At 40.8% G+C, this 13,853-nt stretch overlaps 1 protein-coding gene across 1 annotated transcript in view; it reads left to right on the forward strand.

Annotated features, from left to right (window-relative positions):
- abca12 (ATP-binding cassette, sub-family A (ABC1), member 12) overlaps positions 1–12,979 on the forward strand; it is an 84,836-nt gene extending 71,857 nt beyond the window's left edge. Inside the window, exons 66-76 of the mRNA XM_073473149.1 lie at positions 2,069–2,231; positions 2,485–2,738; positions 3,267–3,471; positions 4,578–4,687; positions 5,253–5,403; positions 8,435–8,569; positions 9,184–9,287; positions 9,428–9,520; positions 9,735–9,840; positions 12,281–12,418; positions 12,875–12,979. Of these exons, the coding sequence (XP_073329250.1) occupies positions 2,069–2,231; positions 2,485–2,738; positions 3,267–3,471; positions 4,578–4,687; positions 5,253–5,403; positions 8,435–8,569; positions 9,184–9,287; positions 9,428–9,520; positions 9,735–9,840; positions 12,281–12,418; positions 12,875–12,979 (1,564 nt within the window). The remainder of the gene's footprint in view (positions 1–2,068; positions 2,232–2,484; positions 2,739–3,266; positions 3,472–4,577; positions 4,688–5,252; positions 5,404–8,434; positions 8,570–9,183; positions 9,288–9,427; positions 9,521–9,734; positions 9,841–12,280; positions 12,419–12,874) is intronic.
- Positions 12,980–13,853: the final 874 nt, after the last annotated feature.

The raw sequence follows: 13,853 nt of genomic DNA on the forward strand, positions 1-13,853 counted from the left end.
ACAAGCTGACAGTTTTACCAGGCCAGTTACTAGTTTATAAGGTGGTAAAACTGAAAGTGGTTGCATTCATGATGTCGGTAATAATCCCAATGTCACAACTACTGCAAATAGGTCAACATTGAACCAGTAAGTTGGTCTGTAAACTTCTTATTGTTCACCAATTTATATATATATAACCTCAGGGTTTGTTTTTAACCTGTGTTGCTTGTGTTTCTTGCCCCATTGGACATGTTTTTATCAATGGCGCTGTGTTCTCTGTTAAACTCTTAGAATAACTAATTGAGCTGATGGCCCTGAAACCTAAATTGTAATACACTGTAGCTTTCATTCTTTAATTTCTGCTGCAAGGGGTCTCTAGCATGCAGCTCAATAGACCGTAATCACACAGCGGACATTTTTATCTGATACCTTGAATAAAATTATGGATTTCTCTGAGTTTTAAATATTACCAAAGGTCTAGTCGTTTGCAGACATTTTAATGCAAAAACCTTACATATTATGCAACAATGAACCTCACCATAGTGATGAAAACAAATGGAGCAGCTCACGATCCAAGCCATAGCCCTACATCTGTGAAATATGTTGGAGGTGGCGAGCATGCATAGCTGCCAGTGAATCCACCAGTGGACTGATGATGTCACTGCTGACGGCAACAGCATGACGACTGCGAAGCGTCCAAAAATATCTTGTTTACTCAGACGCATCAAAAGACTGATTTGATGAAACTTAATTTGGCAGCAGGACATCCAAGGAGTTTTCTCGCGGCCAAACATTACAATGTATCGTAAACCCCCCCGACCTCAATCAACCTTTGCAGAAGTCATTTGATCAATTCGGGGTTGTTTTTCTCCAAAGCATGTCCTCACGTACCCTGTGTTTTCCTGCCTCTGATGCATGTTGCTGTGTGTGCCACCAGGTTGGATTTACAACACAGAGCATAAGGAGAGTGCTGTTCTTCAAATGCAAACACAGCTCCATTTTTCAGAATTCCTTGCAAAGACAGATGGTGGTAGGACTGAAAGGCTGATAGAAAAGTCGCTACCAACCTGTTTGTCTTATTCAAGCCAAGATGGTAGAGAAAGAGAGGGGGGGGGGGGATGTCGAAGCAACAGGACTTAAAGCAATAACAATATGAACAGCTAGCTATTGTCTCGAGATACCAAGTGTTTAAAATCAATCTGACAGTGATATTCAGGTTTTGGACAGGCGTTAAACCGATGTCATGCCATGTTTCCCCACATCTGGATTACTGAGATTATTTACATCAGTTTAGTAGCCTATGTTTCCTGCTGCCTCGTCCTGAGCCTGAGATCTTGGGAGGCCAAGTCAGCACTCTGCTTCTCATTTATCAGACAGATGTCTCCCTCCCAAGCAATGAATAATCACAGCGCTCCATCTGTCAGGCTGCACCCACCTGGTCTGGTCCGCAGCCTTCTTGCTTCTGTTCCTTGTCATGGCTTGGCACCCGCAGTCTGCCTACCCAGCAACTTTTTTTGGGCATGGCACGCAGATGCTTTGTCTCTGTCTGGCTCTATCTGTTTGTGTCCGTCTCTTTTCTTTTTTCCCCAACCCTGCTCTTTTTCTCCTTGATCTCTTTCTCTCTCCGCCTCTTCCTCTCTGAGTCCCTGACCCAGACACCCCAATCAAATGAACAAGCAGATTATGTGAGGGAAAAGAGCGAACAAAAAAAAGAGAAAAAAGGATGTTCTATCACCAGGGGAATAAGGGGAGAAGTAATTTATCTTCCTCTCTTTTGGCATCATGACTGAATGTTTACCCTCCTCATGGTGTGGTATTTTTCGATCTCCACTTTTCAGTATTTCTTTGGTGCCTATTTTCATCAGGCTTGCAGCTGCTCTGTTTAGTCTTTTAAAGGCCTGAACCACTTCAGTAAAAAAAAAGAAAGAAAAAGCAAGGTCATGTCATTTTGGGAGATGAGGATGACTGTATAAATGTTCCATTTCCACTTTGTGTGCTCCTCTTTGTGAGTTTCCTGTATTTGAAGCGAGATCACAGCAGTGAGGAGTTATTTTTACTTTAACGTCTCCTGTCATTGTCAATTCCTCAGGTTCGCTACCTTCCCCTGGATGTACCTGTTATCAGGCGTCTTCAAGAATGCAGAGATGGCCTTCATCACCTACATGTGCATCAACCTCTTCATCACCTTCAACACCATCTTGTCCACCTCCGTTCTGTACTTCCTGGGTCAAATTGCGATGCGCAACACTGAGGTTAGCATAAACTGCTTGTCTTCAGATGCAGTAGACGTAGTTAAATACACACTTAAATGCACGAGTGTTCATTAATTGTTGAATGAAACGCAGTCAGTCCCTGCAGCTGCAGTGATATAGAGTTGCAGAGGAGTGTGAGGGGCAAACATACCTCACATATCCAGTGACAGGGAAGTGAAGATTAGGTCTCAGGTCACCTTAGACTCAGTTTTTATATCCTCACTTCTCTTCTGTTCTTCCTTCCTTCCTGCAGGTCATCCAGGACATCTTCAAGAAGCTGTGCTACGCCTTCCACATCTTCCCCCAGTTCAACTTTGGGAACGGGCTGATGCAGCTGGCCAGGATGAACATCGAGGTTCAGATCCTCAGCGGCTACGGCATCGACGCCTATAAAAACCCATTCTCCCTTGACGCCCTGGGCTGGATGATGATCTCCTCCTTCATCCAAGGCCTGGTCTTCTTCATCCTGCGCCTGCTGCTCAACAAGTTACTCATACGTAAAGTCAGGTGAGGAAAACAGAAAAATGATGATCATGACTGTGAAAAATCATGAACTTCTATGGTAAACATCCAGTCTTGTAATTAAGTTGAGAATATGCTGGATGTGCAGAACGTAGAGATGAGATCAGTTTCATTTGGTCCTCTCCTGTGTATTGTATTCCGGCACATTCAAACTTCTGTTCTCTGCTGAAAGATGACACTGTTCCTTGCATTTTGCAGTCCTTTTGCAGCCCAGAATATTAAAGTGAAGATACAAAAATGCAGATAGTATACAAATGAGTCCTTTTGAGTCATTTAGGAAAACAATAAAAAGTTGAATTATTAATATTATTATATGAGACGTAATCAAAAGATATTATATGAAATAAAAAAAATATTTTCTAAAACCCATGACCTGTAGCATCTGTTGTTTAAGAGGAACATTTAGCGGGAGAATAAAAAGTTGAAGTCAATAACAGATTAAATGGGTTGTTTCTGTGTCTCTGCCAGTTACATTAACTTTAACAACTTAAAACATCACTTTTCCCTTTGCAGGCATCTGATCTGTGGCAGAAAGACGGTGCCCCAGGTGTCTCCTGAGGACCAGGACGAGGATGTGGCGGCTGAGCACCTGCGGGTGTCCAGCGGAGCAGCCAGCTCAGACATACTGCAGGTCAACCAGCTCACTAAGGTCTATCAACAATTCAAGAAGAAGATCCATGCTGTCAAGAGGATCTCTGTGGGCATCCCTGCAGGAGAGGTGAGACTTTACCAAAAGTGGGAATATGAATTGCTGACGCAAACTAAATCAATCTGAGTCAGTAGGATAACAAAAGAGGTATGGCATAACTAACTATTATCAACATTGTGTGACAACAAATGTTCACAAAGTAACTTACATGTTTAAGAGTTGTAGGTACTGGTCAGGAGTATTGAAGACTCAACTTGAACTCAAAGTCAACACAGCTCAGTTTCAAATTCTTGGAAACAAGTGGAAGAGTTGGCTGCTAGATAATGCTCCCATGGACATTAATTCCCTCCATGTGACATCAGACATCATGTCTTAAAAGTGATACATTTTACATTTCATTTTAATTCTCTCTCAAAGCCTTAAGTCTTTAGGATGAACAATATCCACGTTCTCATAATCTTCATTCACCAAGTGGATTTGTCTTAGGGAAACTGTTGGAACTGTTGTGCCAGTAATATATAATTAGACTTTGTATCCATCATTACTTATCAAATTCAGAATCAGACATACTTTATTGATCCCCGAGGGGAAATTGGCACATTACAGTAGCTCCTTCTAGGATTGAAATATGACGCTATAGAGAGATTTGAGTGAGACATAAATAGAGAAGACTATAAGAAATAAGAGTAAGTACAAATAAATATACAAGTAATAAAATATAAAATAACTGTAAAGATGCGTACATTAAACTATAATATGTGACAACTATATATGTATTTACATTTACAAATAGTATTGCTACTAGAAATAGAGATGTAAGATATGTGCCTCAGGAAAATATTGTACAGAAAAATAGAATACACAGTTGAATGTTATTAGAAATATAGATGAATTATGGTGTTGCGGCTGTTAATAGGGTGTGATAAGTGATCAGATGATCAGGGGGGTCTATTGACTTAGAGAGTGTGACTCTGGGGGAAAACTCATCATCATATCCTTTTTCATAACGACTGTAGGAAAGATACTTCCCAAGTGCCTCTGTAATTTTTCAGTCTATAGATTTGAATATTGGCCATTACATCTATGCAATCTTAGAAAAAGCCCATCATATTATCATTGCACTGTAAAGTGGACAAATGCTTCGTGATTACTAAGCAGTGAGTGTTTGCTTACAGTGCTTTGGTCTGCTGGGAGTGAACGGAGCAGGAAAAACTACCACCTTCAAAATGCTGACTGGAGATGTTAGCCCCACTGATGGCACAGCACAGATCAGGGACTGGGATGGGTAAGCTGTTCATTAATTAATTTGTTCTTTATCAAGCACATACAATGCAAACTAACTCAGGATAGAATGAAATTTGTTTGTTTTCCCCTCTTGCTTTTCCTCCTTTTATACTTGTTTACTTAAGAAACAGTCCTGCAAACTAGAGATGATTTATGAGAATCACATTAGAGGACACGACATAAACAAACCCACCACAGGATAAAGCTTTGATTTCAATTTCACTGGTGCCCAAGCTGCACTGTCTAATGAATTTGAGCTAGATTAAATTTGCATAACACAAATATCTGCAAATGAAGGATATTATTGCCTCGCATCAGCCAAAATTTGAAGGTAAATGGTTTGGGATTTGGCCAATAGCAGCTGTATCTCACACTCTCCTATACAGGTATAAACCTCCACTGTACTCATGAGTCTGGCTCCCTATTACAGCTGATGTTAGGAGGGTATTCCCAGCACACTTCACTGCTGACAGCAGGGTCAATAGGACAACCTACATGTTCATCTTTCCTACACCATGTGGTGGATGCCATTTATAAAAAAATATCTATGTCTTTTATTCCCCCAGGCGGTTGGTAGACATCATGGAGTGTCGTAACGAGGGAATCAACATTGGCTACTGTCCTCAGGTGGATGCACTGGACAATCTGCTCACCGGAGAAGAGCACTTGTACTTCTACGGTCGCATTCGAGGCATCTCAAAGAGTGAGCTGGACGGGGTAAGAAAGAGATGCAGACTCCGAGCTGCTTTTCAAAGCTCCGAGTAGTGACAGCAACGTCCACAAAATGACACGGGATCTGATATAAATTCAAAGGTGCACTCCCTCTGCAGGACTAGTAACTGTTGGTGCATCCATGCATACTGAATGAGAGGTGGTTAAGTGTTGAGTGATGTGTGCTGAAAGCTGTACTATCTGGGGCAAAATGGAAAAAGCTTTTGTTGTCAGTCCGTGCAATCCAAACTTCAGAATTAAGCGGACGCTGTACGCTCGGCTGCAGATGAATTTACATTTAAACGATACTTTGATGATGAGAGGATCTCATTTGACATGTCACTTTAGCCTCATTCTTCCCATTTATCTTTCTGAGAACTAATCAATCTTGCTTGTGTGGTGATTACCGAGTGAGCCTGTCTTTCCCTGCCGCCGCACCGCCACTGCTGACATGAGAGGAATCTGCAGAGCAACTAATCAACAAGATGATGTGATTTGTGATTTTCCATCCTGATTTCTTTTTTGTCTTTCAAAAAGAAACAGAAGAGAAACAGCTCTGAGGTGTCTGAAAATGTGTAGAAAAAAAGTGTTTGCCTCTCTCTCTCTCTACACAATTTTAGAGTTTAGGATGCAGAAGCACAAAAAATTGATCATCTCTTTCACGTTACAAATGCACACATTAGAGACACACATACTCACGCAGACAGTGAGGCACAGAAAATGGATCCGTCTGGCCCTAATCGCCGCCGCTGCTGTCGTTACAGCTCTTCTTCTCCGGTCAGGAGAGTGACAACAATGGTTATAATGGCCACAGCATCAGTGTCGGGCTAATTCACAAACTTGAAGTTATATATAGAGTTCCTCTTATGTTGTCTCCCACTGACAGTCCCCTAGCTGTGGATAATGAGACGAGCCTTAATGGGGTCATTTCGCATTGACACGGTTTTGTCAAGCTTAATGAGCTGTTACATCAAAGGTGATAGGAAGGAGCTTTTATGAGAGAACATTAAAAAAAACAAGATGTTTTGATCTGAACCTGTCAGGTATATGCCATGCTGCTAGTGCTAATCACTCAAGTCTAGAAGCTGGTACTGTGAACTCAGAATCATATAGACAAATCAACAAATCAGGCAAATCCTCTTACAGAGTGAAAGCAGCAAAAACTGTCTATTGCATTGGCTTTCTCCATTGATCTGGTTCGCAAACTTGCCAACTGGTGGTGAAAGGGTAAAGCGTACCGATGGGAAATCACTTCAAGCTATTTGAAAATGAACCGGTATTTACAGCACACTATTTTTATATGATTAATGAGCGATTTCTTAGTGGCTGAAATGGTTATGAGCCATTAAAGAGGTTTTTTATTCCTGCTTTCCATGTGGTTTAACACACTGGATGAAATGATATGCACCAAACGGATCATGCTGTATCGGTTCCTGTTCTCTAAAGCTGCAGCCTCAGGACAGCGTGGAGTTTAGATGGAATAAAGTCACAAAGTAAAGTCATCACTGTTGTGCAAACAGAATTAAATATGCATGGGAGAGCGACAGATAGATAGAGCCTCGGTTATTTGCAGTGTTGGCTGTACTGGACAGAATAGGAGGAGGCAATAATAACAGAAGTGAATATCAAGTAGCCAATAATATGTCGGGCCACCCTTCACCCTCAGATTAGCCTTCTATAAATCTACGTTCTCTCTCCTGCTGTGATGAGGTCCTGACTCGTGTGTACTTGGTTATTGGACTTTTTCACCAGAGAGAGCATCTCCATGGATGATGTTAGATTAAAGGAATGGAAAGTCAACTTCCTGTGAAGGGCCATTGTTTTTAAGATGGGGTTGACTTTATCCTTATGTGCATGAAACTAGGGAACAGGATACTGGTCTAAGAAATCGTTTCTTTATGGCCACAGAGCCACGTATGGCAATCGTTCGACCTATTGATTCCCAGTACATGACTGCAGGACCTTTGCATATCTCCTATAATGATTATCAGTTTTCAGCAGACGTGGGTTTACATATAAACCTATGTGGAAGAAAGCAAAGCAGATGTTATTGCCTCTACTACTTTTATTTTCTATTATTTACATTTACTATAATTTCCTCTTAATGTCTTTGCATGTTAGCCTCATATACAAGGGGTTTTGGTGCGTTTATGTTGGGGAAATCAATCACTATTGTTGTATTTATAAACTAGCATGCAATGGTTGTCCATACTATAATTTATCATTTAATTGATGCTAAATATTGCTTTGAAATCTCACATGTAAAAGCTGCGTCCTGTCCTGCCACTTTAAAAGGTCAAACATACCGCTAATATTCATTTGGAGGTCCAGTGTGTAGGAAGTTTCCAGTTTCCACGTCTCAAAATCAATGTTTTTTTTTTAATGGGTTTTCCAGTAGATGCCTGATATAAGGTTCGTGGTTGACACAAGCTTAAAAAGATTTTCACGTTTTGTTCTACAACATAAAACATGTCAGTTAATACACCGAGTTTGAATTAAAAAGCATTTAGGTGTCCTAAAAAAGGCGGTCGTTGTTGAGGACTTGTTGAGGACAACTTGTAGATCGATCAATTTATGGTAAAGTGTGTATAGAATATTCTAATAAGACGCTTAGTGTTGATGATGTTAAAGTCATGCGACCGCAGTGTACTTCATTTATAGCTTAACGTTAGTTTTTCGAAGGCTTCAAAAAATCATTAAAGTGGAGTTCATCTGTGAGGATTATCTTGCTGAACAAAACGTCTTAGTATCATAAACGATGATATAAAACTACTTTGCATCCATAACTTCCATGTCTTGTTTCAGACAAATGGAATAACATTAAAATCTTGATTTCCAGATTTCTGTTAATGCAAATTAGCACATATTTGATTAGATAGTCTTATTTGCATATTTAAACCTAAAATGTCAGAAAACTGCTAGGTTTCATGGTAATATCTTCTGGTGAATAATGAGTGAGTAATAGTAATCCCTCTTCATATGGTGTTTGGTATGTTGTTGACCCGCGTTATAATCCCTCTGAATGTTTCCTTTAAAGGTGGTGAAGTATCTGCTGAAGAGGCTGGAGCTGAGGTACCACAGCAACATCATAACTGACGGCTACAGTTGCGGCACCCGCAGGAAGCTCTCCACTGCGCTGGCTCTCATCGGGCATCCGCAAATCCTGCTCCTGGTGAGGACACACCTGCTCACATCGCTGCACATTTAATTGCCTAACTAGCCACCAGACAGCAAATATTAAACTAACTACACACTACTGTTCCTCCCGAAAGGGTCTTTGAAGTAAAGTAGATATTGATCCCCCAGACTTGACAGATCTCATATAGTTGATTAGTCTGTTTTCTCAGCCTTACCCGAGGGGAGACTTCCCTGTAACTTTCAGCTTAGACTCTACCTTATGTCTCAATCAAATCCTCTTTTCTCGTCCTCTCTCTCCTATTTCCTCTCTGTGTCTTCTTAATTTCCCCATCCTCTTTGGGAATTTTCCCTCTGCCTCCTCCTTTTCTTCGTGAATTTGTCTTCATTTCTTCCCTTCCCCTTTTTGGGTTCTTCTTCAACACTGGGCCTCCCATCTCCCTTCCTATTTTTACATTTGCGTTTACTCTGTCTTGTTCGCCTTGCCCTCGTTTTCCCTTCGCCTTCTGTATGCACTGCACACTGTTGGCAACACTCTGCCTTCCCCCATTAACTGTTTGTTTACCCTTGGTCTCGCTGTCTTGATTTCAACCTTCCTCTCTTTCTTTCCTCCTGCTATACTCTTTCTCATCCCTCGTTCTGCCCCTGCAGGATGAGCCGAGCTCTGGCATGGACCCTCGCACCAAGCGTCACCTGTGGAAAATCATCTCAGAAGAAGTGAAAGGAAAATGTGCCGTGGTCCTCACCTCTCACAGGTTAGAGGAGAACAGCCTGTCTTTGGATATCACAGACAAACATTTGACATATACATTGTTCAATTTCAGTATTTTTAACAAGCGAGCATGGCTAATTACTGTCCTAGCATGACCTTTTGACTTTCTCTGTTTGTCTCCAGCATGGAGGAGTGTGAGGCTCTGTGCAGCCGTCTTGCCATCATGGTTAAAGGACAGTTCTGTTGCCTTGGCTCCCTGCAGCACATTAAGAACAGGTTAGTGACCTCTGCTCATCCTCCAATCCAGCCATTACTGCTCCCTCCCAACCTCCTGCCTCCACAGCCTCCTGTTCTCCCCCCTCCTGTGGTCCTTTGTTCAACTGAATACTCAATTTTACTTGTAAGAGCAGTGTACCCTCCCCTCAACACCACCTCAACCCTTCAGACATGTAATAACACTGCTTTATTTGTAAAATCTCCTTTCTCTCAGGTTCGGCAGCGGGTTCACTGTGAAGATGTACTTGGCAGAGGCCTCCTGTGACACAGAGGCAATCACTGGCTTCATGCAGCGCCGATTCCCCAGCACTTATCTCAAGGTGAGCGATGCCAGCCATCCAAAGTAGTCAAGAGTACTTGGTAGAGAAGAAAGAAAAGGTTAAACCAATGTTGCAGTGGAATGTTGCAGAAAAGTTGTTGAAGTAGTCGTATGGATCATTCTCTTTCTGCTAAAATCATTTATGATATTCAAATCCCAGCTGTACTTATGAAGCCTCACTTGAGCTGGCTGCTGTTTTTAAAGCAGCATTAGATTGACCTTTTTTGCCACTGTGGGATAGCGGAACAAGCTGATATTATCATCTTATAAAGTTGTTAAGGCAAATGTCCAACAGGTACGAAGCAACATTAGCCTTTATTTGGAGATGTGTTTCTGTCCACCTGATGAATGTATGTCAGTTATTCACTCATCTTCGCCAACTCCTGAGGGAAATATGACTAAATGCTCCATCATGTTTATAACCCAGTTGCTGTTTTTTGTTTGCTGTTAAAGTCCCCTTCAATTCAATCAAGCCTAATCACCATTGGCATCTCCCTGAATCCTTAGTATCTCAGCTGCACATTGGTGGTAGTTGCTATGCCTTTTGCTGACATATAGCAGGCAAAAAAAGACTACTCTCTATGAAAAACAATATTCAAATCTGATTCATTTTTCTTCATCAAGAATCATGCATTATTTCCTGAGAAATTAACAAAAATGTCAAAAAACGCACAATGTTAAAGAAAGTGAGAAAAAATTCCTGGATCCGTCCGTTTATCAGGATCCACACCAAAAGTTAATGAGGTCTGTTCTGGGTCGAGACCGATCCTCCATCCAAGTATCGTGGAAATTCGTTCAGCTGTTTTTGTTCAATCCTGCTGACAAACCAACCGACCAACAAACAGACACGAGTGAAAACATAACCTTGGCGGAGGTCATACAATCAGTATGTGTTATTGTCTTTAATACCTCACTACCCATGTGGACATTTTCCTGCTGTGTTCCAGGTATTAGTCTGTCCCATTCCAGAAACTCAGTATATACGTACGCACAGTCTCTGGCATCTTCACTAGGTGCATTTGTACAATATAATGCGATCCAATACAACAGCTCTGCCACAAAGTCTGCCTTTACAAAGATAACAATGTTTAGTTTTGATTGACAGTATCAGAGAGTTATTCATTTCACTTTATGTTTATTGTGGTATTATGGTTGTAGTTTCCTGTGGTGTCAAATTGGACTGCATTATATTGAAGGATGTTTCTAATAGTTCGTCCGCTGCATTTACATATGAAAGGACCAGAATTCTAGGGACACCTTTCAGGATAATGCACTCCATTGAAACACCACCATCCTCTACAACCTGAAAAATAAACATGAGAAATTATTACCTTACTGACTGTCAGCAAAAACTGAAAAATTATAAGCTTTGGAAAAGTGGAATTCTGGCAGAGCTGTTGTATTGGGTTGCATTACACTGTATAGGGATTCTCAAACTTTTTACTCAATGTCGGCATCTGATTTTTAATTAAGTCAGGTCAGGGGTCCCACGATAACAGAGAGGCTAACATTGTATCAATTAATTAACATCACATCTCTCAAATTTGACATCTTTAATATTAAATTCCAAAAAAGTTCTGCTGTAAAAAAAAACGTGATAATTGTACAAATAAAATAACTAAATTATGGTTGAGTTAAAATAGAATAATAGAAAATAGAATTTTTAAAATTGCCTGTGTAGAAATTAATGGGATAGTTATTATTTTAAAAGAATAATAAGAAAAAAAATGAAAACGTTCCTGTTTTACTCAGCGATCAGAGACTCACTTTTCTGATTTCTGAGTTAATGAGGTGCACTTGAATGCCCCATGATGTCCCTGTAGGTGCCCATGCGCTTTTCCGTACAAAGCCGTGTAGATTTCAGAGTTGACGTGCACTTGAATGCAACATCCCGGTCTGCCCGTTTGTGAGTCAAACTCCGACACTGACAGCAGAGGACAGACCTACATTTATATTTATGGAGAGAAGTTGCTCGCCCGAAACTGACACCACAACGCGGCAGTTTTTTATCACGTCTATTTCGGTACAAACATTTACCTGCCAGTGTGGCAGAGAGCCTTACAAGATTTACATTAAAAATATTTGTGGCTTGGCAGACTCTGTTTCTGGCTCACACATACTCTAGCAAGTACATTTTTGATTGACTCCCTGTTCAGTATGGAGGTGGACTGGAGTCAAAAACCCTGATGTCTACTATAGCAGAGTATACTGTAAAAAGACTTACAAAGACTGTAGACTTCCCCCCCTTGCAAATTATTTTATACTTGTATTATTGAAAGATTGAGCAAGCACCTTTTCTTTAGGTGTGATATTAGATGTTTAGTTTACTTAGTTTGGTATTAACTGCCTTTCAATGTATTTTACAGAATTTTGGTTACACAGCGAGCATATTATTTCAGAATATTTAACCCTGTACTTGTGCATTCTTTCCCAACACACAGGACCAGCACTCCACTATGGTGGAGTACCATGTACCAGTTGCTCCGGGAGGGGTGGCTGACATCTTCGACCAGCTGGAGTCCAATAAGAATGCTCTGCAGATCAAACACTTCTCAGTGAGCCAGACCACACTGGACGAGGTGAGAAAAAGAGACGAGGCACAAACAGAGAGTGAGGGAGAACTAGTGTGAGGTTTTTGTCAGGGCGGGTAGGTGGCAGCGAGGGACAGAAAAGAGGGACAGGAGATGAGAGAAGCAGAGGGGTGGGGGGGAGCGGGGACAGAAGAAAGCCGAGTGGGAGTGAAAGAGTGAGTTGAGAAAGTTTAAAAGAGGCAGAGGGAAACTGACAGAGGGTACGCCTGAGGGAAAATAAATGGAATATGAGTTAGAGAGAGAATCCATGAGCTTTATATGCAGCCAGTGCTGATATTCTTCAACCACTCTGCCCTCCTGGCGCTCTGGGATTGGAAGATACCATAGGCAGACTGAAGGGGGGGGGGGGACTGACCAGCAGATTAACTAACAAATCAGAGTACAGAGAAATATAATTGTCTTTTATGTTTGCATGGCATTTAAATTATCACTCAACCTTCACAGGTCTTCATCAACTTCGCCATGGGAAAGATTGGCATGGAAAACATTCCAATTCACAGCGAAGATGACAGTGACGACCCGGACTCCATTAAGGCAGTAGAAACATAGAGCTGACTGCCATCTTTTCTTTGCTGTTTTGTCTGTCTCCACTGTGAAATGAAACACAGTATGTGTTTATACTGAATGTGCACTTGTTTCAGAAATACTGATTATATATTGATTGATCATATTAAGGCTATCTTAAATGTCTGTCCTTACTGAAATAAACTATTAATGAAAAGCAGACGACCACATGCACATTTGCATACATGCACAGATGGGGAAAAAAAGTAAATTGAAGTCTGATGTTTGCCTTAAATTCCGTTCTTAATTTCTTTCTGTGGTTGGGTCACAGTACTCTTCTATATCATAGCCAAATACACTTTATTTTGTATTGAGAATATTTTTCATTTAACCATAATGTTGACAAATAGAAGAAGAAGTTGCCTCACCTTAAAGCTCTCTGAATGTATAACATGTCTCGAGAAGTATTTTTTTCATCAAATGTACATTGATCTACATGCCTACAGGATGAAATTTGACCATAATATTCATACTCAGAAGGATATCCTCTACATGCACTTTTCCCCTGCTCATTAACACTTCCTCTAAGAACATGCCTAACCTTTAGAGCGAATGTACCTAATATTTATACATCTCTTTCTTGCTTATGGACCAGATCCAGATGTCTAGAATGTATCTAGGCTTTTATATCATTCTAATAAAGCTATTTTTCAAATGCACCCGCAATCATGCGCCTTTTGTATTTGCTTTTTTCTTATGTTTGAGCATTGGATCACATCAAAGCTCTTTGATTTTGCTGCTAGTCAGTGTTCTAATAGAGAGAACATATAGTAGGGTAATTACACAGACATCTGAGGCGAGGAGGCCAAAGGGATATAGCCATAGGGTAACTAAAATAGAAATTAACATGATAAACAAA

This window comes from Pagrus major, chromosome 9 (genome assembly GCF_040436345.1).
Source record: "Pagrus major chromosome 9, Pma_NU_1.0".
NCBI classification, from domain to species: domain Eukaryota; kingdom Metazoa; phylum Chordata; class Actinopteri; order Spariformes; family Sparidae; genus Pagrus; species Pagrus major.